At 40.0% G+C, this 27,666-nt stretch overlaps 1 protein-coding gene across 4 annotated transcripts in view; it reads left to right on the top strand.

Annotated features, from left to right (window-relative positions):
- The window catches only part of ERCC6 (ERCC excision repair 6, chromatin remodeling factor), a 72,614-nt gene that overhangs the window by 20,843 nt on the left and 24,105 nt on the right, over positions 1–27,666 (top strand). For all 4 annotated transcript variants that reach the window (XM_046027037.1, XM_046027038.1, XM_046027036.1 and 1 more), the window contains 3 exons: positions 6,663–6,788; positions 12,063–12,221; positions 19,213–19,348. In XM_046027037.1, the coding sequence (XP_045882993.1) occupies positions 6,663–6,788; positions 12,063–12,221; positions 19,213–19,348 (421 nt within the window). The remainder of the gene's footprint in view (positions 1–6,662; positions 6,789–12,062; positions 12,222–19,212; positions 19,349–27,666) is intronic.

Raw genomic sequence — 27,666 nt, 5'->3', positions numbered from 1 at the left:
TTTTTTTATTAACACGATAAGGTCCACTTACTGATAAAATAGCTGCACAAATAGGAGCACATTATCCAGTTTGGGGAGAAATAAAAAAGTTATTTCTCCTTTGAATGCACTAGGGGGCACTAGACCTCTGCCCAGGGGGCACTCTTCAAGTTTCTTAGCCTCGTGGTCTGTTATAAGTGTGTGTAAGTCAGGCTTACACTTGGGTTCCTCACGGTGTTCTCTGTTCTCAGGTCGGTGTTCTGGATTATTCTGTTGTGTCTTGTAAGGCTTAATTTCCATACTCCTTGCTGACCTAGATGAGCAGGACATCATTCCCCAAGTGGTCTGTGATAATCTTATTCTTGGCTGATGGCATGGGTGGACTAGCATGGGGGCCTTCTAGACTTGGGGGCTACGTCTGACTCCTGCCTGCCCAAGATTGCAGTAGGTGTTTTCACAGTTGTTATTTTTTATTCCTGTTTAACCTATAATTAACTAAAATGTTTCAGTTTTACCTTTTTGTATAATCTCCTGCCAATAATTAATTGTGAGATGGGGTCTGGCATGTATGCAGTGTAAAAAAATAAGTAGTTTCCAAAGGGTGTAGTACATATATTATCATGTAGTGCTGTGAGAACCTCTTATTTGGCTCCTTTCTTGGTGGAGGAGACAAATGCAGTGATGTTGAATGATATATCTTTCTTTTCTTTTCTTTTTTTTAAAGATTTTATTTACTTGTTTGACAGAGATCACAAGCAGGCAGAGAGGCAGACAGAGAGGGAGAGGAAGGGAAGCAGGATCCCTGCTGAGCAGTGAGCCCACCTCGGGGTTCTATCCCAGGACCCAGGTGACCCTGAATGATATTTCTAAAGTTTAGATCGCCCCTTGCCAGTTATAGACCTGAAATTTAGCTCTCAGCCCACATCTAGTTTTCACTTCTTAGTGGGACTCTGAAATCTGAGTTTTTTTTACTGGGTTCTCCTCCAGTGGCTGCCACCGAAGTCTGAGAAACTATCAGAGTTAGAAAATCTCCCCAGTGACTAACATACTTCATTTTATTTGGTTGCAGCTGTGACTATTACATGTGTAGATTAAAGAAAAAGATGAAGGTGGGACCATCAAAAGCATTATTTCTTTTCTAGTAATGTCACTGTAGTTTAGGGCTAGTTAAATTTTTTTCCCCCTCTGTCAGAAGATAAATTCTTTCATTAAAAAAAGTTGAGGGGCGGGCGTCTGGGTGGCTCAGTGGGTTGAAGCCTCTGCCTTTGGCTCAGGTCATGATCTCAGGGTCCTGGGATCGAGCCCCACATCGGGCTCTCTGCTCAGCGGGGAGCCTGCTTCCCCCCTCTCTCTCTGCCTACTTGTAATCTCTGTTGAATAAATAAATAAAATCTAAAAAAAAAAAAAAGTTGAATCTTTTACCCTCCCTTTTCCACCTGTCCTAGGGAAGCTTGGACCCCAGCTCAGGGTTCCTGATTCCTCCCAAGGACTAGCGTGTAGAAACCTGTGTTGTTGCAAAGTAAATCTGCTCAAAATGCCAAAAAACAGAACTCAGGACTTGAAAATAACTTAAAAAATTTTTATTACTCAATATAATGAGCTTCCTCTCTTGTTCTTTTCTCTCTCTCTCTCTCTTTTTTTTAATAAAATTGAGAATTTCTCTGATTTTGTCCTTGCTATGTCTTATTCTTTATTGTGGACCTTAACCATGTTTGTCCAGTGGATTAATCTTGGAATAGTACCTTAACATATGTGTGGAAAGAGGAGGAATGCAGCAGGAGGTAGGCTGTAAATGAGACAGAACAGGAGGATTCTTGAACCCATTTTTAAATGACCTACTTCGACTATTCTCGAGCCATGCTTCTGTCCCTGGTATCTTTCTTATCTTCCTTATCTCCAGCCCAACTCTGAACGTCATTCATTGATTCATGCAGCATTTACTGAGTATCTGTGTTAAGGTGAACCATACTGGTCTCTAGAGGTATGAAAATGACCAAAACAGTCTCTGGGCTCATGTGGCTCCCAGTCTAATGGAGGAGATAGATATGGTTTTCAAATGATGCTGAACACTTGGTGAGTGCTCTAGTAGAAACTCCAGGTGTGTCCGTGGTGCCGAGGGGTTAAGAAGAACCTGGAGGACAGGTCACCTAACTCATGCTGGTCAGAGAGGGGCTCCTCCTCTGAAGGCACTGCCTGAGCGGAGCTCTGAAGACTCCATGGGGGGGGGGGGGGTGGATGTGTGTGTTTGCGGGAGGGAGGCTGGGGACAGTACAAGAATACAGATGGCACAGGAAGGAGGAAACCACGAGGCAGTGGCATAATGATAGCTAGCTGTGTTTTCCCACTTAGGTATTTTGAACATCCTTGGCATTCTGGAAATTTTCCTTTGAAAATAAGTTGAAATGGTGGCAGCTAGCTGCCAGGTGTATTCTTAAGGTTCCATTGACAAGGTGGTGTGACACCTGGAGGAAGTGTAGTTCCTGGTACGGTTCAACTGGTTATGCCGAGCATTGTTGCCGGCGGCCCGGCCCTAGGTCTGAGTTGCTTCTGATAGATCGTTATTGTGGTCTCAGCCCCAGGCCCCACAGCCTGGGCCAGGTTCTCGTTCTTGCACGAATGTAGCCAAGCCGGGAGCAGTTTCTCTGCCTGCATCTGATTGGAATTGTAAGTTTATGTTTATTGCTGGGTTCTTTTCTAAGTGGCTGCCAGTGGAGTCGCTAGCGGGCTGATGATGGCAGGCATGTGAAGTTAGAGACGCTGCCAGGGAACACCGGGCCCACTTGCTTTTATGTGGCTGCAGCTGTGACGATGACATGTGTGGAGGTCTTTAAGCGAGAGCACAGAAAATATGAAGTTGTTCTTTTCTTTTCCAAAATGTAAATATTGACTGTCCCCTTCCACTTTTAAAATCCATTATCTAGCTTATTTGTTGAAATAACAGAATTTAGGCATTCTGGGACCGTATCTGATTTTTATGATTTTAAATCACTGGGGTCCAGATCTTAATCTTCACCCACCCCCAACCAATTTTAAGTCTTTCTGTATCTGTTTTTTTGTTGCTGTCAGTTTGAAGGCAGCCATACTTCATGACAGCTCCCTGTTTACGCGCCTACTACAGAATTTTAAAATGAAGGTGTTCCAGCAGGGACCTTCTGATGGGAAGGTGTGTTTACTCACAGTGATCAGAGATCACATTATTCATAACAATTTTCTGAGCATCCATTTGATTCACAAGCGTGGTTTTTGCTCAAATGTACGTGTTCAGGTCGTTCTGTCAGGCCTTATGGTGCATTGGTTTATCGCGGGTGGATTGTATTGTAGGCATACTGCTTCCACTTCCTTCTCTTCTCAGGAACAGAGTAACAGTACCAGCCTGTGAGGGTCATGTGTGAGCTTGGGTGAGGATTTCAGTGAGCAGATGTGATTATGCAGAACAGTGTGTTTATTCGTTGAGTACTTACAGTCTCGGCTCATGCTAAGTGCTTTCATGTGACACCTCATTTAATCCTCCCTACATCTGGGGAAGTACATGCCACTGTTCTCCCCTCCTCACACGTGAGGAAAGGTAGGTGCCATAGAGGCTGAGTGACTTGCTGAGGGTTAAAGAACTGATAAGCAGTCAGGACTTGATTCTAGACCGTCTGGGTACAGGCTTTGCAGGTTTTGGCTTGTGCCGATGCCATGCGTCAGACCCAGTTTATTCATAGCGCAGAGATCTCTTCACACCTGCTGGCCAGACAGATCGCTCAGCCCGCCAGGCTGCAGGACAAGCGGTTAAGCACACAAAAGAGAGCAACTTCTTGGATCCCATCTTGGATGGGAAGGGCATCTGTTTCTCTCGATTCAGGTGAATCCGGCGCTCCTCCACCTCCCCGGTCTGCCACGGCGTCCTTCTTGTCTGTCGGCACTCGGTGCTGCACTGCCTCGGTGGGTGTTATTTAGGTGGTCAGAGGTCTGTTTTGGCTACAAGCCACATGAGGAATTCCTGCTTTATATAACAGAAGGATGTCTTAGCCCGAGCCGCATATGCATGCGGTTTTATAACCCTGGTATTTTCTGTCTCTAATATGTGTATATGATTCTACTGGGGCGATTTGTCTTCACAGTGGTACAGATGCTTGTAGGCAATAATGATTTTTCCCTACCACCTTTAGTCATCCTTTAGCCAGACTGAATAAATGTTTGGCTTCTTCTCATCTTTATGAAGCGGAAGGCATTGGAATGCAATCATTTCTGCAGTGGCTTGTGTGGTTTCCTAGGTGCTGTGTTCTGTGGTGACATGATGCCTGAAGATTTTAGAAGGGAGGAGAAGGAGGAAGCTGAAACCCTGTTGATTCAGAGTAATGCAGTGGGAAATTGAACAGCCACAAAGACACTGGCTGAGTCTGAGGAAATAGCTATCATCTATCAATGGAGTTTAATGTGTGATACTCTTTATGCAAAATATTTACTGACTTTATGCCAAACTTCTAACAGTATTTTCTGGTGTTTTTCTTTTTCTTCCTGTAAAATCATCTTTGCATAATTGCAAAATGGAGTATTTTTAAGCGGATAATGGTAGTTTTTGTGATTCTTCTGAGTTTTGTATTAGTCATAAAATTGCTAAATACAAGTATCTTTTGTTTTGCAGATGTTTGGTTTTGAGTTCTGATGGTAAGGAGTTTGGATACTGAGGAATATCTTATTATGTGAAATTGTTTGCTTACTAAATCAGATAGAAGGTAGCAAGAACCCAGATATATACACCAGGAAAATGTATGTACGTCATTTTGGTTTCTAAGTTTCAGTAGCGGGTCTGCTTACACACCAGGGTTTTTCAGCCTTGGCACTATGGACATCTGAGAGCAGATTACATTTTGTTGTGGAGGCCTGGCTTGTACATTGTAGAGTTTTTAGCAGCATCCCTGGCCTCCACCTGCTGGATGCTAGTAGCATATCCCCCTCCCCACAGCTGTTGTAACAACCAAATATGTCTCTAGACATGGTCAGATTACCCTGGGGGTGGGGAGGATGGCCAGACTGCCCCTGGTTGGGAACCACGTCTGTGTACCATCACATGTAACTCAAATGAAGGGTACTTCATTTCGTCAGTTGCACGGAGATAATTTTTAAGGAAGAAAAAAAAAGGGAGGAAGAGATTGCCTTTAGAAGTTAAGCACAGAAAGGTCATTAAATATTTTATACAAAAAGACTATCTCATGGTTATATGTAGCTATTTTCTTAGACTTGGTTATGTACTGCCTCTTACGTTAGCTGTTCTTCTCTGGAAATTACCAACAGTGCTTATTTATAGGGACTCTTAGTAGCCTGAGAAGCAGCTGCAGATCACCAGCGACTTCTTCCTTATCGATTATAGTTAGACCTCAGGTAGCCCTTCCTTTTGTTCCTGTGAAGAGCTGACATTCTCAAGGCAAGACTCTATTGGAGGACGTGCTTTAAGGTCCTCCGGCAGCTACCCCAATGGGGTTGCCTGTTGCTCTTGTAGTTGGCCTCTGTGCTGGTGTGGTCATTGATACTGGAAAACACCATTGGTCTAACCAGGCAGCATGTATGACACTATCCTTCCATTTTCTCATTTTACCTTCCCTCACACATTCTCTTAGTGTTCTTGTGTCATCAGTGGCAGTTACATGTCTTCTCATACATGTTGCTGTTCTCATCCCCCTCCTGTGAGGTTTGGCATTTATCTGTATTGCTTTATTCCATTACCACCATTTTGTGAAATTCACACTGTGAGCTGCATGCATACTGAGAAAGGTCATTCTTTTATTTTGGAAGTAAATGGAATGTGAAGCTCTTGAGTTTGTGTGTGTGTGTGTGTGTGTAAATCGTACACACAGCACACACATACACACACACACACATATTAACTGATGACACTAGTGTCCATTATGTAGTTATTTGGATGCAGGATTAGTCTGTTTAAATGACTATATCTTCCCAAAAACCTCAGTGTGTCTTTATTAAGACTTTCAGATCTTTAGACATTTCTTCTGGTATATATACATGGTATCACCTCTCTGAAATGTAAACTCTCATTTTATATCTGAAAAGCATCACATTACTAAATTTATAACTTAGATTTCATTTAGTGAGCACATTTTTTTCTCAGCTGTTTACTTATCAGTCCTTTGATATTGGTGATGCCCCCCCATTAAGTAAACAGTATGTTAATCTGATATATAGCAATTTTGACACAATTTGCTTTATGATCAAGGTACTATGCTGTTTTATGCTATGACTATCATGTCTTTAGCACAGAAATAATAATGATAAATAAAATCTATTTTTTGTTATATTGCCATTTTGGAGGTACTTAGTTATATTGAAATTTTCACTGAATCTTTTCTGGAATTAAATTCATATATCTTAGGAAGTAGCAGAGAAATTTCCCCTCAGGGTAAAGTCAGAAGAAGCACAAGTAGTTTTGATAATGAAATGGGACCTTACAGAAATATTTCTAAAGCAGATGTAATAATTCAAAGAAGAATTGAGTTGAAAAGGAAGGAAGGAAGGAAAAGAGAATTTTTTTTCTTTGACTATCAGTGTTTCGGGTAATGACAGTAGCAGAAAGCTAAAAGACCATTGTAATTTCCTTCTTATTCCTGTGCATTATCTAGAACTATATTTTAATCTGTCTTGTAACCAAAGTAATGGAAATATGATTTTTATTTTCATGGTAGGAGATGGAATAAGCTGAGGCTGCGGGACAAAGAGAAGTCTCTGAAGCTGGAAGACGATTCTGAGGAGAGCGATGCAGAGTTTGATGATTTTAAAATGCCAGGTTTTCTGTTCAAAAAGCTTTTTAAGTATGTGTCTGTGTTCTTTCCTTTATATCTGTCATCAAGCCGTTGTGTACAAATTGGTGTTTTAGATATGACACAGTAGTTACCTATGGGCCCTTAGGTACTTGCAGCAATTCATTGCAAATATAGATACTGTCAAATGAAATTTTAGCCACGTGCTGCTCATTAAAAGTAGATGATAATAAATTGACTAAAGTGCACATGGGGCACGTTTGGAATCTGGTGAGTCTATGTGGACCTGTCTCGGCCGGCTGAAGCAACACATTTAAAAGCCATCTACACTGAATTATTTTTTTGTTCTTAGTGATTCTAAGGGACCAAACCTCTTAATTTCTTAAGTCAGATGAATTAAGTCAGAAGAGCTGTATATTAAAATCAATATTGGGGTGTTTTTTTTTTCTTCTGTGTAGAAATAAAAACTATTGAGAGTAGTTTGAGTGTTTTATATTGTACCTAAGGGTATAATACTTTTGAGCTGACCAAATGTGCATGTAAATATTTTATGTAGATCTTGTTCTAATGTCAAAAGAGAAGATCAAGGCAAACACCTTCAGCATTAAGTTGTTCTTTGAAACCATTTCATATGTGAAGTGGCCAAGTATTCCAGATAACCGGAAGCTGTGTGATAGATGCCGCTAGCCTGCGTGGCCTGGGCCAGTCTCCCATGATGAATGAAAATACTGAGGCGCAGCTTTAGTCTCATCACCCCTGGGATTTACTTAACAAGATACTTTAGGGAGGCTTCTTGATGCCTGCATATAGGAAGTTAAACCATTAAAGAGCTACTTTCCGTTTAGTAGCATCACTTGGTAATTGGCTGGAGGATGTTTAATTTCTTTCTTTGAGATGATTATGCTTATTCTCCTTCATAGATTCGGTTGTCTGCCATGCCTTAAACTTGTGCAAGATGTCTATTTAAAAATAACATGCTTTTTATATTTTCCCTTAGAGGACTTATATTATAGTTTTAATTTTTACCTCAATGAGAGGAGGGTGGGCAAAAGGAGTTGGGAGTAGTTAATTTATCCTGCTAAATATACAGGAAAGCTGAAATCCTAAAAATGTGAAGTATCTTGGCGGGGTTGCCATCATGGGACAGAAGCCGACCTATGTAGAAGCTCAAATCTGAATCGCTCTAGTAATTTTTGCAGACAAATCATTTTGTAGCCCAGAGAGGTGGCTACTTTGTTTATTGCTTCTTCCCAATGAAAATTAATTATGGAAGGGTATGTAAACAACATTTATTGACAATTCTTTTTATCATCTCTAAAGTGATTGCTTGTTAAGGAGCAGTCCAAATAGTGTCAATGTTGTACTAACAAAAGGAATATTCACATTATAAATTAAATTGATTTAATGAAGACGGATACTTCCGGATGTGTAGTAAGTTGGTATGTATCCTCAAAAGTCAAGTTGAATGTGCATTGTTGTATAAGTGTGAGGTTTTCTGCTAAAGAAATTTCAGTTATTAGAACCAAATTTCGCTTATTAAGAGTATATAGGATTCAGCATATTGACTATTAATTCTGTAGTGTAGTTATATAGTTGTATAAATATGTAGTTTATGTAGAGGTGTATATATATATAAATATATTGTTTATATAGTTGTATTTAAATATATATATAAATACATGTCAGTTTGTTTTAATTACACATTTCTGGAAACTATTTTGTGTTTATTTCTCAAAAGTGGGTTTTTAAATATTTCATAAGTGTTATTAAACTTCTGTTTCTTTTCTTTCGTGGTATGAAAAAAATTAATAGGATTGATAAGTTTCCATTTTTCTTTTATGATTAAGTTTTAGCCAGGCCAGTTTAATATTAAACCATAGATATATTTTTTGCTGTATTCATTGCACTCTGTGGAATTAAATTAACAGGGTATGGTTGTACACAAGGGAGTCAGAAGGTACAATTATCCATTTAAGTGCTATTTTCTGCAAGGTCATGTTTAACTTTTAAAATTCTGTTTTGAAAGTTTGCCCAGCAAATGCATTCATCTGTGTAATTTAGCAATCAGATGACAAACTTCAATCTTTGACCTTACATTTAGCCACACTAGCAAATGCAATCTTGGGTTAGTGTGACAATGCCAAGATATACCAATTATTTGTGGTTATTTTGTGTACTTCAGTCTCATGGGGGAGGCAGAGTATCATCATTTTTTTACTATTGTACAACAGTTTGTAAAAAAATCTTTACAAGGAGTAATTTTTTATATGCTTTCCAAATTTTCTGAAAACTGTGTTCTGTAACCTGCATTTCATTGTTTACAGTATTTATTAGGAAATTAAAACAACAAAACTTAAGTCAGTCAGTGGCACTGCTAAAACCAGAACCCAGGCTCCCTAACGCTGCCTCCTCCAGTGACACACACCTGCCAGCCAGTGTGCTGATGCAGTTTGACGGCCATTGTAGAAAGAAAGTCACTCCTTGCCATCTTTGTACAATGCCCCAGTTATTGGGAATTTCTGTGTAGTGAAGTGACTTACAGGGCCACTTAGTAGATAATTTTCCTTAAACCATTTCTTTAGTGTTAATCATTTTATAAACACACAATCATATGCCCTTGGAGATTACATTTGTGGAGGAGGAGACACCCATCACACTATTATTGCCTCTCCTGGGTCACATAGGATGCAGCCGTCTTAAAGCCCTCCTAAACTCCCTTTGGGATACTGTGCAGGTTGCTACTTTTTATTCCTTTCACGGTTTCTCAAGTGCTTCTCTGGATTTTCCCACCTTCAGTTGATTGACTCCAAACAAAAAGAGGTATTGGACCCATGTTGGGGAAGCAGTGTGCTGTAGTGGTGGAACACTAGAATGATCTCTGGGAGATTTTGGTCCTTACTCTGCCTGGAGGAGCTGATCCCATAGTTGTTCTCCACTTCAGTAAAAGGAGGTTGATTAACTAGTATTTAATGCTTCTGATCATACCTCAGTTTGTTGCACTATATCATTATCTACAGCTGAGATTGGTCTAGTGTAGTGGTTCACAGTCAGCTTTTAGTCTAGATCAGGCGTTCTCACCTCAGCACAGCTGACATTTTGGACAGAATAATTATTTTGTTGTGAGGACTATTTTTTGTATTGTAGGATGTTGAACAGCATCTCTAGACTCTACCTACTAGATAACAATTGTACTTTACCAGTCTGAACGACCAAAAATGACTCCAGGGATTGTGCGATGTCCCCCAGGGAGCAAAATAATTCCCCATCAAGAACTGCTGGTCAAGATTATCCCCAAAGTAGAGTCACTTTGGAAGGAGAGGCTCTGGGTTTCAGTTCTGGCTTGCTCATTTTTTCCTAACAGTGTGACCTTTGGCACGTTACTTAACTTCTGTCTGCTTTCATATCCTAACTGTAAAATGGGTTGCTCATCTTTATGTAGGGTGGTTTTGAGGCTCTATCCAAACCATGCGGCCCTTTGTTTCTCAGCAGTTGACTTCTTAAGGAGTTGGTTAGCCATTATTCTCTGATTATGTACCATGTGTTAATAGAACTTGTACTTCTTCCTCGATTTAATGATTTTTATCCATACTAGACTTTACTGTGTTTTGATTTTTAATCCTCTTCTTCAGGATGCATAGTCAGTGTGTATAATAGCAAACTTAATAAGCAGCAACATTTTTTTTAAGATTTTATTTATTTATTTGCACATTTATTTATTTATTTATTTGCACAAGTAGGCAGAGCAGCAGGCAGAGAGAGAGGGGGAAGCAGGCTACCTGCTGAGCAGAGAGCCTGATGTGGGGCTCGATCTCAGGTCCCTGAGATTATGACCTGAGCCGAAGGTAGAGGCTTAACCCACTGAGCAGCAACATTCTTATTCGAAGTTTTCCTTATACAATAGTAATAGCAACAGCTAGAGGTAAACTTTTGGAATTGATTCTGGGGAAACTACTGGGGGAAATTAATTATAAGACATGATTAAGAGATGAAATAAAACTAGTTCAACAAGGACTAGTATTCACAGTGAGATTTTAGGTTGACATACCACACAGACTGGAGCAAATATCAGGCCAGTAAACCAACAACAAAACCACCTGCGTTTAATATGGGAAGCTCATCAGCCTTGATATTTTCTTTGGAAGAAAAAAAACTTTAGATTTCATGGTCTTTTAAATATTTTTTGCCTTAGATTTGTTTTTAAACTTGGCATATAATTTTCATACCATTCTGTGATATTGTCTTGCCTTCATTCTCAAAATGTTTCTTGCATTATTCCTTTTTTTACCTTCACTTTTTGATTATAGATTAAATATGCCATTGATGGAGAAAGGAAAATACCAACTTTGTTTTTAGAGGGGAACATACTATTTTTCTTTGTCTTGTACTCCTTATTTAAAGTTTTTTTTTTTTTTTTAAAGACTTTATTTATTTGACAGAGAGAGAGATCACAAGTAGGCAGAGAGGCAGGCAGAGAGAGAGGGGGGAGCAGGCTCCCCGCTGAGCAGAGAGCCCGATGTGGGGCTCGATCCCAGGACCCTGAGATCATGACCTGAGCCGAAGGCAGCAGCTTAATCCACTGAGCCACCCAGGCGCCCCTCCTTATTCAAAGTTTTAATAGCTCTGATCTTTCTGTATCTGTGATAAAGCCCCTGAATCAAGTTCTGCTTTAAAATATTAAAAAGACTTTTTGTAATGTTGAGTCTTTAAACTGTTCTTTTTTGCATCTGCTAATAATATGAGAGAATCATCTGTCATATACTAATTTTGTGAGCAACCCTTTTATTCAGACTTGTTTATGGCCTTAAAATTCAATTAAATGTTTCCTATAAAGGATAATATAATTGCCAAGTGACTTTTCAACAGTATAGGCTGTAAATTGTGTTCTGTCTTTTGCTTTTTGATGCTGCTGAGATAGAAAAACTTAATGCTTCTTTTTCATAGAAAAAATGTTGGAACTTTATATAACTAAAAATATTTGAGATTTTTTTCCTGGAAAGATACTGAATAAAAGATAAATTTATGCTTGTTTACCACGCTATTTCTAATGTTGAAAAAGAAATGAAATAGTCCCTAATTACCCCATCTATCCGTTTAATTAGAAATGTGTTAACATGTTCTATAAAGAAAAATTTGTGATTTTATGCTTAGATAATCAAAAATGTATGACCTTATAAATATAATACTCATGTAAAACACACATCCGGCATGTTTCTCTGACTGGTACTAGAACCTAGCCAAATGATTAATTCATGAGTACTTTCTGTTATGATCTGTATTATCCACCATTTGCCATTTTCTCTTTCTTGTTGGTGTTTGTTGTTGTAGGTACCAGCAGACAGGTGTTAGGTGGCTGTGGGAATTGCACTGCCAGCAGGCAGGAGGAATTCTGGGAGATGAAATGGGATTGGGCAAGACCATCCAGATAATTGCCTTCTTGGCAGGTCTGAGCTACAGCAAGATCAGGACTCGTGGTTCAAATTACAGGCAAGTGCTCCTCTGCAGACTGTCAGTCTGTGGAGCTCAATTAATATTTCATCAGATGTATTGCTGTGGAGGAGGGTCTTGTGAATTATTGATGACATTTCAATTACAATATTCCTTTAATTCTTTTAGTGGGGGACATCAAAGGAAAATTTTTACGAGACAATGGAGCTGTAGGGCAGGAGAAATTAAACATGTAACACTTTTAATGAATTCCAGGCATTGATGCTTCATTTTGCAGATGAGCCCCACTAGATATTTTGGGTCAATACAGTGTCTAAGGTTAGCTTCTACAAATGGATTGTTTACAAACTCAATTATGTTAATATCGATAGTTTACACAATATGGAATTTTAAATTGGGCATAATACCTTTAGTTCCATTTATTAAATTTTACATTAAAATATTTGTTCTGGCAGGAGACCGGGTAAGCATTACAGTAAGTACAAAGTCTATTCCTGGGGAAAGTTGGAGCTCTGGAGAAGCCATTCTCCTGAATTTCTTTTATAATCATTATGTGTGATAGCATTTATAGATAGTGGTAGTGGCTTTTTTTTTTTTTTTTTTGGTAACATGAAATTGTCTGCTCACCATGCTTCTCTCTCCCTCTCCAGTCTTCAAGAATTTTATATCAACCCTAAAGCCAGAGCCTAAATGATTGCCTAAAATGATGGAAAATTATGTTTAGATTGTGATCTTTGTTCTCTTTAGGAATTCAGTTGAACTATTAAAGCTGTGATATTCAGAAAGAATCAGCATTTAGATTGTGTAAGTTCAGTATGTTGGGACTGAAGTATTTTATCATGAAGTACAGTGAGCATTTATTTCCATACTGAAGCTGTAAATCGGCTTTATGTAAGTCAGCATTGGTAAAATTAATATGAGGTGAATTATATAGGTTATTTAGCCTTGAACCCAGATAATCTGAGAGCTCCTTGGATTCCAGTAGGTTTATCTAATGAGTAACAGCAGTATACTTACCAGATGGTTATGTTGAAGCAACCTCAGATACTCACTAAGTAGGGTTTGGAGATACCTTTAACAGTGTGATGTGCCTGAAGTCAGCAACTGCAGAAAGTTACTGTCCTGTAACAACATGGGTTTAGCCCCAGAGAAATGTTTAGTATGGAGCCAAATGCAAACCATAAACTATTGAGTAAAGAATTTTTTTTTGGATCTTCAATAGTGCTCTGTTTTTATTCCTTACTTTTCCTTTAATTTAAAAGATCACGATTCTCATGAGTATTTAAAGTTCTAGACTATTTTGGGAATATTTTACATGATGTAGGGAAGGGAAAAAAGCATTTGAAGCTTTTTAAATACCGTATTTCTTGTTATTACATGGAAGTTGTATTGAAGCAGAGGTTTTCCTTCGAATATTAGAATTCTAATGCATATTTTGTTTGGAACGGGGAAAACAGTCCAGCCCAAGGGAAAAGTCAGAGCTGAAAATGAGCATTTAGAGTTTTCTTAGCTATGAGTGTCATTAGTTTAGCATTTTAAAAAGTGCTTTCTCTGTTCTACATAAGCTCTTTGATTGGCTTGGCTCTGCATCTCTACCTGGGTATTTTTTGTTTGTTTGTTTGTTTTCTTTTTGGATAACTGGAATGCCCCAGGCTGCCCCAGATGGTTTCTAGGACTGTCTTTCTTTCCTTAAATGATTTCTGGGATTTTCTTATTTCCCATCTCTTATCTTTCCTTCCATTCCTATTATCATGAAACTTGTGCAGAGTCTATTACTCTGGGCCTACGAAAACTCAAGTCATCCCTGCAGTGTAGTTTTGATCTAAAAATTAAAACATGCTCTCCAGAGTGGTGGCAATCCTACTAGGAGTGAAGGCAGGGCTAATAATGAGCAGCAGCTGTAATCAATTAACCATCAATGCTCATATCCTCTTTTCCATAATGAAATAGTGTGGCATGTTGGACAATAGCCCAGATTGTCTTTATTAAAATAATACTGGTAGAAGTGGCTTCCCAGAATGCAGTTATGTATCAGCCAAACAACCACGTTCTTTATGAATAGAGGTGTGCTGGGGGAGCTTGGTCCCCTCCACTTCCATGTGCCAGAGCACATTTTGTAATCACAGTTTTCTCACAATTTTATAACCTGTCCACCTCTGCAACTAGATGAACTTGGAGTTCTTGTCTGTGTTTATGTCCTAAAGAAAAATCGATGAATGGTTAAATGAAGTTCTCAGTGGGCTGACGTGGCAAATTTTGGCTGTTTACATTTCTCTGAATGCCTGTGAGCTTTAGATTTGGGGGCCCTAACTTGTGTTGGAATTATATGGTCCATGATCATTGAAATGGTTTAAGTCTCTGGGATACCAAGAAAAAACTTCACTTTAAAGAAGTTTTTTGGTTTTGTTTTTTAATGTGTTTTGCATGTGTGTTTTTAAAAGAGAGAGAAGCGTATTACAATGCACCTGTAAAAGTCTATACTGGTTTTTGTGCTCCCAGTTCATGATGCGTATACTGCCTTCTCTTCCCTTGGCCATTCATATTATAACGCTAGGTCCCCTGAATTTCATGATGAAATAAATTATTTACCTTTCAAACTTCAGTTAGTAATTTACTAAATGATATCCAAGACTTTAAGTTCCTGGTTACAAATAAAGTGGCCTGAAAAAATTAATGAACTTTCAAAGGTTAATATTTTACTTTGTAATTCCTGGTAAGTCCTAGTCTGTGGATAGCAGGATTTCCATCCTGTAGATTGAGGTATTTGACCGTTGGAGCTAGTGGCTTGTCCTAAACTCATTAGATAATCAATGCTAATCAAAGATGAAAGGAATTTTAGCCAGTTTGGTAATTGATGCTAATCACTCTAGTACATTTAGCCATTTCTTAAGCTCATCTCACTGGTTTTGAGGGTTGGAAAAGGGTGGTTCAGTTGATGTGACTGTTAATGGATTTGATTGCCCCTCCTGTGGTTCAGGAACAATCTAGGTCTGCTCCTAGATTTCCACTCAGTGTGAAAACCTCCATAGTCTTCTAAAAGGGGGAGAATGGCAGCAGTGAAAGGGCATCATAATGCCAGATACGTGTTCAGCTAGGATAAAGTGTTGGCCCTAAATGACACAGTGTGAGTCATCAGTGTAGCAGTTTGCAGAAAGTGTGTAATAAAAAGAAAAAAAATGCTATGTAGCTGAATAAAGCATGTATATATATTTATGCTTATTTGCAAATGACTTTGTAAATATTTTAAACAGGTTTTGATTGGTTGTTTCCTAATCCCTGCTAAGTGCGTATTGATAATAACTCTTGTTCCCCATGGAGGGTATAAAGAAGCTGGTGCATTTAATCCTTTTAGAAAGAAATACTGTCATGGAAGGGGCCAGACCAGAGTTATGCCATCCTCAGGGAGTTTGAGGGGGCGCCTGCATGGGCCCTGTCCTTAGTGAGGAGAGGGCCTCCTTGGGAATTCTTTGGGAAGTGTCAAAGTCTGCTGTAGTCCCTACTTCTTGAGCCCTTAATATGGAGCAGTGGGCTGGCAGTAGCTGTAGTTGAAGGATGAGAGCTTTAGAAGTGGGTGGAGGCTTTTTGTCACGTTGGAATACAAGGGTAGCCTCATTTCAGTTATGGCTTGTTTCTGTATTAGAACCTCAGGTATTTTTGAGTTGTGCAGAAGTTTATTCTTAATATTTCAAGCACTGTGTGATTTACTCTGAGTGACTTACAAAAAATTTTTTAAGCTCAATTTACTGAACTGTAGCAAAAAAATAAAAATTACCCATGATTCTCTAACTCAAAAATAAACTCTTTGAACATTATTTTCTAACAACCTTTAAGAAAATGTCTTCATTTGGGGCACCTGGGTGGCTCAGTGGGTTAAAGCCTCTGCCTTCGGCTCAGGTTGTGGGATCGAGCCCTGCATCGGGCTCTCTGCTCAGCGGGGAGCCTGCTTCTCCCTCTCTCTGCCTGCTTCTCTGCCTCTTTGTGATCTGTCTGTCAAATAAATAAATAAAATCTTAAAAAAAAATGTCTTCATTTAATAAAGCCAATATTCATGAACTACATCTTGTAGTCCAGGCATCTGAAAAAGCAGCCATTCCTACCCTTGGGGCTTAGAAAGGATCTAACACACAATTACAATACAAGTGATGTGTGTATGGTAGGATTAGTATGGGTGGTATGTGTGGGTATGCCAAGGAAGGATCCTTAAACCATTTGGAGAGAAAAAGGAAGACTCTGTAAGAGAAGCTAGGGGCTAACGCTCAAGTAGATGGCAGCTCGGATAAAGGGTAAGAAGGGATAAGGGGAATGCCAAGACATGAGAGAAATATACACTTTGCAGGGACTGAAGACAGTGTTGGCAGGTGGAGTGCTGAACCACAGAGGCAGATGTTGGGTTGGGGGCAGTGAGACAGGTGAGACTGAAGAGGTGAGCAGAGGTCAGTCCTTTTGGTCTCATAGGCCAGTTTAAGGTGTGTCGATTATTGAAGAGCAGTGGGCAGACATTAAAGCCTTTCAAGCAAAGGGCTGAGGCATTCAGATTTTGCTTTTTTGAAATGTCTGTGCTAAAAGGTGCAGTAACGTAGGTAAGAGGTGATAGGGACCAGACCTGGAGTATCAACAGTGTAGATGGAGACAGGGTGCCAAGAGGGACGGATCAGAGAGGAAGCATGGATTTCGAATTTGGGCACCTGGATAGTGGGTGACAGTGCTTTCCATTGGGTTTGGAAACCTGGGAAGAGTGTAAGGTGGGGGAGGATGATGTGTGATGCTGTGGGTCCATCTAAGTGGGAAGCCAGCAGTTAGACATCCAAGCATTTGGTGCTTTGGAGTTGGGAAAGAGATCTGGGCTGGGGACCTGGATTTGGTGTCATGCGTGTAGAGAGAGTAATTGCAACTGTGGAAATTAATGAGGTAGCACGGGGAAAGTATGTGCAGTGTGCATCTAGCTTCAGATATTCAGCAACCCTGTTGGGCAGAGAAAGGGGCGAGGGCTGAGTGGCAGTGATTGTGCCCCAGAATGAGTGAAAGGTAGGCCACATGGCCTCAGTGTCCTCAGTCACTCTTGGCTCTCAGTTGCCCCCTGTAACATGAGCTCAGTGTGAGTCTAGTACTGAACAGATTCCTGTAGTTAGTTAAAAGTTGCTTACTTTTTCATCTTATGCACCAACTGGGACCCAACTCCCAGCAGAACTGAAGGTGAATTGGCCCCAGTAATGGGAGCCTGGATGTAGTGGGGTGTGGACTCGTAGGCACAGGCAGAGGGATTAGTTACACAAGAAGGACATTTGTTCCACTGTAATGGGGGGAAGGAGGGCAGGATGGTGCAGTTTTAGTCGGTTACCTGTGGTATGCAGTGTATCAGGATATTTTGGCTGCAAGTAGGCAAAACCTTACACTGAATCAGATATTCCCAAATGTGTGATACACTTAGGAACCTCCAGAGGAGGTGGGCAGTAGACACAGCGTTATCTGCAGCTCAGTGCTGTCATCAGGGACCCAGAAACTTCAGTTTTCTCCCAAGGTCAGTTCTCCTTATAGTATTAGATGTCCTTGCACTGTAGCCCAACTGCCCCGCAGCCACTGGGTGATGTTTCCTTGTTCATGGAGAGACCTCGAGAGAAAACTCTCCTCCAGCCTGCAGTGGAAGTCCTTCCTTCCCTACACTAAAGGAACTGGTCTTACCAGGCCCTAAGTGGGAGACTGAGTGGTACCAGGCCTGGGTGGGGAGAAAGGGTACTGTGTACTGACAGCTGTGGATGACCCGAGTTCCTGCTTCTCCCATGTCACCGCCGCAGCCAGGCGGTGGGCAGAGTCCCATCAAGTACAAGTGTGGAATGGAAGAGGGGACACCTGCACAAAGTCGTGGCTCTGTTAGGAAGGAGTGAGAGGGAGAGAGGAATGTTGAGATAGTGGCCACCACGACCAATCTCCCAGCTCTCTGTGAAAGTGAGTTGGAGTGATTCTGTAAAATTTCGTTTTTTAAGACTTCTTAGGAGCGTTTCTCCAGGTTTTTAAATATTCTTCAAAAGTGATTTTAATGGTTCTGTGATATTCCATCTGATTTAACAAGCCCTTATAATATTTGCTATATGGCACTGTTGTTCTGAGCACTTTATAGGTATTAACTGAACTAATCTTCATTTAATCCTGTGTGATCAGTACTATTATTATTCCCATTTTAAGATGGGAAGTTGAGGTTCAGAGAGGTTAAGTAATGTGCCCAAGATCATGCAGTTAATGTGGGCAGAGCTGGAATTCAGACCCAGGCAATGCTCCTAACGACGAGCTTGTGCTCAGTTAAAGAAATGGAATTGTTTGTCCAACCCTCACCTTTATGGATGTTTAGGTAGCGCCCATTTTTTCCACAGTGTAGATAATGCTGCAGTGGGTATCCCGGTACATCAGTGTGTGTTTGGGACTGCTGGGTCAGTGGGGGACTGCCCTTACGACTCTTGCTGTGTTGTGCTCTGCTGCTTTCCATAAGAATAGCGCAGCTGCACTCTTGGTGTGGGCTTTCCAGGGGAAGTGGTCCCTGTGGTCACCCCCCTCTCCCCACCCCTGACACACACACACACCATGGAGAAGTGAGCCATACGGTGTCAGGAAAGCAGGCCGTGGCAGTTCGAAGACTGTAGACATCGCCGCGTCCACTGGTAACCACGTCACCTTGGGCCTGCCAACCTTCAGAGCACTTCTGTCCTGCTTACTTCCCACAGCTGGGAGGTTGGTTGAAATTGTGTGGGTGGAAACTCCTAAGATTCTCCTAGGTTTGAAGAGCTATATAATACCTTCCCTCACTTGGAATTTGTTAAGTAATTTTTGCTTCATTTTCTTTTATTTTACCCTGGATTTCGTTTATTAGGTGTTAACTTCAACAGCTTTTTCTTTACAGAAAATACCAATAAATTTCCACAGCTAGGCTTTTCTTTTTCAAGCTGTTACCTTTCTATTTATTTCCTTTTTTGTTTTTTGGTGGTTACTCATCCATATGCTGTCATTCATGGTTGTGTTTTCTTGAACGTTTTGGGTGCAGGTTCAAGGGGTTGGGCCCGACTATAATTGTCTGTCCAACGACGGTGATGCATCAGTGGGTGAAGGAATTTCACACGTGGTGGCCTCCATTCCGAGTGGCAATTCTACACGAAACTGGCTCCTATGGGCACAAAAAGGTAACAGTACAGTACTTCAGTACCTGTTGATTTGCTTAGTTTTAAACTTCTCCACTTTACGTATTTTTCCTTTGATCCCTGTATTTCTCAAGTGTATGTTCCTGTGTGCTTTTACGCATTAACTTACTGTTACTGACTTAATTTAGAGCTCTGTGTTTTCAAAACAATACGTGAATGTAGGCTTTATCATTCTAACAGTTCATAGTGCCTTGAGACGTGTTTGTTGTCCAACAAAACAGACCTGGGCACAGACTGGGCACCACAAGCCTGCTACCATGAGTGGGACCATACACTGGGGGCTTCCAGAATGGTTAAGTAGTCGGATTTGGGCCATTAGCAGCTTTCCACAGTTTTAGGAAAGTAATGTAATAACTCATCATTGGTAAGTACATGCATTTAACATGGTTTTCAACATAATTTTAATGAACAAAGGAACAACCTCTACAATTATGAGAATTTCTTAATTTTTATTGTTTTTTAGTTAAATTGCTTTGTGTTCTCTGAATCCTTGGTCATGTAAGCCTAACGACTATATTTTGAAAGTTGGATTTCTTCACTTGTAGTTTTAGTCACATGATTAAAAAGGAGGTTTATTTGTGCTCAGATGGGTAGCATGGAGAGATTGTATTTTGTTTTTTAAATTTTCAGCTTTGACCATCTAGACTGTGAGCTGTGTGAAGTGCCCATAAGCGTTTGCTGAATAGCTGATAATTACACTTCTTCCCTGTGGGTTTGCAGGTTACTTTTTTGAGATGAAGTGGTAGTTTGTTATGAGTTCTTTCTTTCCCAAGTCTGTGGAGCTCTTAAGTGAGCCTCGTGTACCCCCACGAAAGCAGTGTGCCTGAAAGAGCTGCTGAATGTTTGCCTCACTGAGTTAGACACACGTGAGCCCCTGAACTCCATTGTTTCTGGAGTTTGACCCAGTACCCCTTTCCTCCAAACTCCCATTTTATTCACGATTATGAGTAAGTGGAACTTTTGATAGAAGTGAATCAGAGTGTCTGTAATTGGGTAGCTCAAGTTCGGTGAGGTGAAATCTTGCTTATACTAGCTGCTGTTAAAGCCAAGTGACTTTGTCCTGAATTTTAAATGATAAATGAAAAACAAACTGAGCTAAAGTAATGAAGTAGGGTTAATGCTATGATCAAAATGAAACAAACAGTGATTTTTAACAGCATGAAAATAACCATTTTGATTGTTTTTCTAGTCAAACTAAATGGTTGTAACTATCTTTTTGACACCCTTATTAAACGTTTTTGATGCCTTTTTTCACTTCCATCATCTGTTGACATTTCTTTTTTTTTTTTTTGTAAGATTTTATTTATTTATTTGAGAGAGAGAGAGAGAGAGCGCACGCACAAGAAGGCAGAGAGGCAGGCAGAGAGGCAGGCAGAGAGAGAGAGGGGGAAGCAGGCTCCCTGCTGAGCAGAGAGCCCAATGTGGGGCTCGATCCCAGGACCCTGAGATCATGACCTGAGCTGAAGGCAGAGGCTTTAACCCACTGAGCCACCCAGGCGCCCCTGTTGACATTTCTTAATGTTTTGTGTGCAAAATCCAGCAGGATCCCTTACTTGATGTTTCTCTTGAAAAGGCACATTTTTCATAGGTTCTCTTTATCTTCTTATTTTCTTTTGGGCTACTAAAGGGTATATATTCAATTTCACCTTTATCATAGCTTACCTACATTTCCTCTTTTATTATAACCTGAAAAACTATCTTCATGTAAACCAAATGTCTTTGTTGGTGCCTTGCTTCCTTGTTTGGAGGGTAGTGCTTTGGAGAAGAGACGCTTCACTTGTTCACAGGGATTCCATCTTCTGAGGTTGTTTCGCGCACACAAGCGCATGTATACATATGATTTTTCATAATTTTGTTTGATGCTTTACAGTTTGCTAAGGACCTTAACTTGAAGTTTCTTATTTAACTTTTGAGGAAAAGCAGTAGACATGTTTTTTTCCTCTGACCCTTAATTAACTCTACTGTTTCTTTTTTTTTTTCTTTTTTTATTAACATATAATGTGTTATTAGCCCCAGGGGTACAGGTCTGTGAATTGCCACGTTTACACACTTCACAGCACTCACCACAGTACATACCCTTCCAATGTCCATAACCCAACCACCCTCTCCAACCACCACCCCCAACCCTCTTGTTTCTTTTCCATTATAAAGAATCCCAGATCTCTAAATATGCAAGTTGTTATGCAAAAGACCAAAAAGATGTTTGTTTGCATCTTAAAAATCATACTCTCAACTTAGAAACACAGTTTATTATTTATTATTGTTAATATCAGTTATTATTTGTGATGAGGATATTGAAAATACATTAAATCCTTTGCGTAGACCTTGTTAGTAACACTTCCAAGATCAGAATTCCAGCTGCTAGATTAAAAAACCAAAGTGACATTTGATACCTTTTCTCATTCCTTTTAATATTTGTTCATGAGATCTTTGTCACCACCCCTGCACACCTGTTGACTTGCAGATAATGTGTTAGATTGCAGTTAAGTACGTTTTTTAAATTCATATCTCAAATATTCTGTCAGTGTCTGTCTGATTTCCAACCCAGCATCTAATGCCTGACTTCCTTTCTATCCTTACCAGCTAGGACTCTTTTTCTCCACGGGGGAGCTTTCTGTGCCCACAGGCCTGTCCAGATAACGGCGCTCTGGCATAGGGACATTGAGTGCTGGAGAAAATATGGAAGAAAAGAGAATTTCTCTTTAGAAAACTTGAAAGTACTGATTCAAGAATTGTTCTGCTTATCATTCAAGTAGATTGTCTTTATTTTCGTAATGATTTGTTGTAACTGATATGACATAAAATTTTGAAAATTAAAGTTTCCATTTAGTGCACAGGCATTAGATGATCAGTTTCTGAATGGAGTGCACCCGTCATTCTTCTTCCTTACATTGCCTTTTAGCTTCCCACCTCTCACCACGTGACCCTGTATTATCTTTGTTAATACTCTCTTTGATTGACAGCGTAATTTAGAATTATCAAATGCAAACCCAGCAACCATGCAGAAAAATATGTGGCTGGTATTTCAACCAAACAATCAAATCAGATACAGACATTTTCAGTCTTCTGGATCTTCTTTTAATGATCAGTTGAAATCTCATTTCATAGGACTCTAAGATTTTTCTTTTTCTCATTATGTTTTGTGATCCCTTTTTTCTAACATAGGGAAACTTGATATGTGAGTTGATTAACACTTATTTGTTGAGTAACTATAAACATGACATTGCATTTGTATTGTCATTGCATTGCATTGTATTTGAGGCTGTTAGGGCTCCAAAAAATGAATATGGTGTTTTTAACTGACCTTGAAAATCTAGCCATTTTCTTGGGGAGAGAAAATGCCTGAAAAGATAATAAAAGAAGGAAGTTTTGTGGTACTTATGCCATAACTCACAGTGGGTGGTGGCATCTTTAGCTACTATGTTATGAAGCTTATGTAGTTACTAAGGACCCTTTTTCAATTTTTTGGAAGATGTTTAATGAGAAATGTCTTGCTTATATTTTGAAACAGTTGTCACTTTGTCTCTCCCACCTTTCCCTGCTGTATCCTACAGATAGAGTAATTCTGTGGAATATTTATGATAATTCAAAGAGTTTTATCTCATTTTGACAAACTCATGGCATGACAAACTCATGGAACCGCAACAATAGCATAAAGGTTTCAAAGCATCGCTTTTGTCATGACCAGACCAGGGTTTGAATCTTACAGCTTTGTGACCTTGGGCAAATCACTTAGCTTCTCTGAGCCTAGATTGATTTCCCCAAAAATGAGTATTTTTGGTAATTTTGTGAAGAGTTGTTGAGGTAATAGGTATGCACGAGAAGCTTAGTGTCTCAGGTAATTCTTTTACTCATTCATTTACTCAAGTAATTCTTACTGTTAGAAACAAAGAATGTTGTAGACCCATTCTTCAGAATAGAAGATGCTCTGCTGTTGCTGACTGATTCAGTATAAATACTCGCTAGACTGAAGGTTCACACTTGCTTTATCAAACACGTTTGCAGGCATTCCCGTCTAGACCTTTTTTTCTCACATCCAGATGCATTTGGCCCCAAATGGAAACAATGAAATAGCATGTTAAAGTTCTTTTGGCGAAACACAAGTTGTGATTAAAGAACAAACCATGGAAAACATGGCTGTTTGATGAAACTGCCTCACGTGTTCTTTAAAAGGCCCGTTTTTCTGGAACACTAGAGTCAAAAGACTTGGCTTTTTAAAGAGCTGGAAGGGAGTCTGGAAGAAACATAAAAATTAAAGTAGAAAAGGGCCACATGGTCCCTCAAGCATCCTAAATATTTCAAACCCATTCCAAGTACACAAATTATAACACAAAGTGATATAATTCCTATTAACTTCAGAGACGGTGTATACACCTGATACAAGAAATGATAGATGCTGTGCTTGTTCTGTGAGGTATATTGTAAAATTATGTTGCTGGAGCCCTTTTTTTCTTCATTGTCAGCACAAATCCTTGTTTATTAAAGATTTAGCTTGAAGGAAATTTTAATTAATTACAGGTGCAGTAAATCCTGCCTGGGAAGCTGCCGTGCTGTGTTTACCGTGAATGGCCTTCATGTGCCTGTGCTCCACTCTGCTCTCCCCGCTGCCTGACAGTGTGATTTATGGCTGTTGTTTTCTACCAGTCCACTGTTTGCCCTCTAGGAGGGATTGGTCTCCTGAGCCTCCATAATAACAGCAGCACTTTCACAGACATCTTTTAATGACAACAGCACTGCATTCAGTAAGTCAGGCTAATTGCAGATGTACCCTATTAATTGCAAAAACTAGGAGAGGTTACATATTTTACAAGCTTTTAATTTGAAACCGCCCGAGATGATTTGTCTTAAGTGTTTGGATAGAGACGTCCATAATATTCAACAATTCGCCATTATTGAAACTCTAGTCTAGGCAGTTATAGAATTCTGAGATTGAGTCAGGTGAAAACAAAAAGTCTTACATGGTGTTTTTTACCCAGTGGCTGTTAAGTGGAAGTTATATTTTCAATAGGACATTAAAAAAAAATTTCTTAGCTTCTTAGAAAAGTCTTTGTGATTTTTACTCATCATCATACATCTTTCTGAGTATGGTAGAAATTCTGTGTTTCTATGGCTTAACATTGTAGAATTTTCCAAATAAACTTTAGTCCTTATTGAACATGCAGAAGAAGGTGACCACAGTGCCAGTGGTATGTATTTGAGAGGGTTGGCATCTCATTTGTTCTCCTGTGGTGAAGTGACATCCAGAATCCAGCTTGGGTGGCATTCCTTGGCAGGGTTTAAGGGAATGGCCATGGCGAGTCTTTGTGTCCAGCAGTTACAGGAGTTCAGGGTTCCAATCAAGTGGACCCACATTTGTAGGGCTTGTCTATGACCCAGTGGACATTTTATAAATGTGGGTGGTAATTTGACCCCCTTTGGTTGTGAAGCCCCAAACATTGGTAGTTGTTTTCATCCCCCCCTTGTCTCTTTGTATGCAGAGTTCCAGGTCTAGAGGGGAGTTGGGCACGGACATTTTCGGTTTCAGGCTGCTGCCTTCTTGGGTCCTAACTGCTTCATGAGTTCTAGTAGCCACTGCTCTCTTGGTGGGGGAAATGGGGGTAGAGTTGGTGGCAGCTGCCTGTCCCCAGTCTCCGTGGAAAATTGAGATGCAGAAGAGCTCTTAGAATGAGCTCTGGCTTCTGAAAGTCACGGGAGTTGTGGAATGAGGCGATCGAGGTGGAGCAGCGTGTCTTTGGACAGCCCACTTTTCTACATGGGCACTGGTAGCTTTGGGGGGCCGGTGGTGGTAGATAAGCAGTGTAGTCAGGGCGAAAGGGAGAGAGGCGAGTCCCAGGAGAAACCTGTCTGTGTGTTTGGAAAGCTGTGAGCCCTGAGGTTTTTACTGTGCATTCACCATAAGGTACAGAGTTGGGAAGTGGTTTGTCAGGTGTGGTCTTCAGTGTAGGACTGTGCAGGCATTGAAAACCGTGAATAGGAGGACAGCAAAGTAGTAGTCAAAGTAGTAGTAGATAATACAGCTCTCCCTGTTGAACCTTTGATGTGTACTGGGTATCGTAGTTTTTGAACTGGGAAGTTTTGAGTGTCTTATGACATGAGAAAGTCATTTCTCCCACTTTGTTTTTCTCTTTCAAAATTTTTTTGGCTCTTATTACACCCTTTTATAACTCTGTTGAGTTAAAAAAATATTTCAGTCCTAGTTTATTAACATATTAAAATCATTTTTGAAGATGTTGAATTTTTAAAAATTTGTTTAATTGTGATTACATGAACTACTGCGTTAGGTTTCTTGATACTTCACTCATATTACTGTGATGAGCCTTATTAGGTTAATATACAGCTAGGTTTCATTTATAAGTAACGGATCTCTACTAGGGAGTACACGTGTGTGTTGTGTCTGTTAGTTTTGAAAACAGGGTTCTGTTGGCCTTATAGTAATGAATAGAAATGCGTCCTGTCTTTTCTTGCATTTTGAGATACGTTAAACAATGGGATGGATTTCTACTTTGCTCATAAAACCCTTTGGATCTGGTTGGCTTTTGGTGAGAAGAGCATACCGTCTTTTTCAAGTTCTTCAGTAATTGGTCTGATCGGTTTGTTTCTTTTTTCTTGGTACTTTATTTTGGTACTTGGTATTTATTTTGGTACTTTATTATTATTATTTTTTAACAGTTGTCCTCTGTCAAAGTGTTGAGGGTTTTGGCATTAGCTCACTAGTGGTGGTGGAGAGAAGACACATTTGTGTAGTGTCTCCATCTGGGTTCTGCTCTTTCGACATTCTCACGCTCTGCATCTGAGTCTGCTCTTTGGGCTGACTTGACATATCTTTGTCTGTTTTGTTTGATTTTTTCCAGTGGGCTATTTCATTTTATGGTTTTTCAGTTCTGCCAGTTTTGTTTTTTTAGGGTCCCCTGAATTTCGTTTTTACCTTATTCTCTCATTTTCCTTTTTTAGCAGGTTGCGCTGACTGACTGTTCCGCCTGAGTTTAGTGTCAGTGGCGTGTGAAGAATGAGTATTCTTTGTGTGGTCAAAAACTGCTGATACTATTAAAAGGAGCTCAGGGATGGTGGTGCTCACATCATTTATATCTTAATTTTTGACCTCTTGTTTTCTTTAATCTTACTTTCTCTCTTCTGGCCTGTCAAACTCTGGGAGGCTGTTTCGGGTCCCCTGCCGGCTGTGGATGTCCTGCTTCATCAGCACAGCTCTGACGGCTTTGCGCCCCGGGTTTGGTGCAGGGCTCCTTCTCCGGTGTGCACTGTCTCCTTTAAAATATAAAATATCCCTCTTTTTTCCTGTTCAGTTCTTTCTGTCTGCTATTTGTATTTCTAGGCCTGCCCCGTTTCTGTTTGTATTTCTTGGGTAATCCCCGTATTTTCAGCTTTCAGTGCCAGGCTCGTTTGGGTCTAAGGGTTGGGCCATGTGTACCCACTGGAAAGTCTCGCTGGTAATAACCCACTATCATTCTGGAGACTCCTGGTACATTTCGTCTGAAACCAGTGATTATATTTTCTATTTTCCTGATATTTTTCTATTTTCTATTACTTTTTTCCCGTAGAGTGGTTTGACAGGTCTACAGTCTGTTTCTTTTCTTGTATTCATGTGGAAGTAGCAGCTGTGGGTCAGTAGATGGGCTTGTTTTTTTACAAATATAATCCAGCCTGTTTTTCTTTCACAGTTAAAAAGTAGACAGTGTCTGTCATCTCTATCCCTTTCTACCCTTGGACAGGGTGGGATTTTTAGTACACGTATTTCTCCTGTTGTTATTCAGGATTTTGTTATACTAAACTAGAATTATAGTGACACTTAAAAATATGTCCCCCCCCCCTTTTTTTTAAAGATTTTATTTATTTATTTGAGAGAGAATGAGTGAGAGAGAGCACAGGCAGGGGAAGGGACAGAGGGAGAGCAGACTCCCATCTGAGCTGGAGCCTGATGTGGGGATCAGTCCCAGGACCCTGGGATCATGACCTGAGCTGATGGTGGACGCCTAACCAACTGAGCCACCCAGGCGTACCCAAATATATCCCTCCTTATATTTTAGATTTATTCTTAACGGTTTCATTAATATTTGAAGCAATGTTTAAGCATTTACTTACTGTTTTAAAACAGATTTCCTTGCTGTCCAAAAGTGGAGCATTCCTACAAAACCTTTTCGTACCCTGAAACCGCTTGAAGTAAAGAAGCACTTGCCATTAATTTATATGGAAAAGTTCTTGAGCGTTCCCTACCCAAACAGTAACCTCTCTTAGACCTTTCTGATACCTTAGGATACATCTTGCTAACACGCACAAAATAAATC

The sequence above is a fragment of the Meles meles genome, chromosome 13 (assembly GCF_922984935.1).
Source record: "Meles meles chromosome 13, mMelMel3.1 paternal haplotype, whole genome shotgun sequence".
NCBI lineage: Eukaryota > Metazoa > Chordata > Mammalia > Carnivora > Mustelidae > Meles > Meles meles.
The sequence above is the reverse complement of the archived record's forward strand: the minus strand, read 5'-3'. Positions and strand labels throughout refer to the sequence as shown.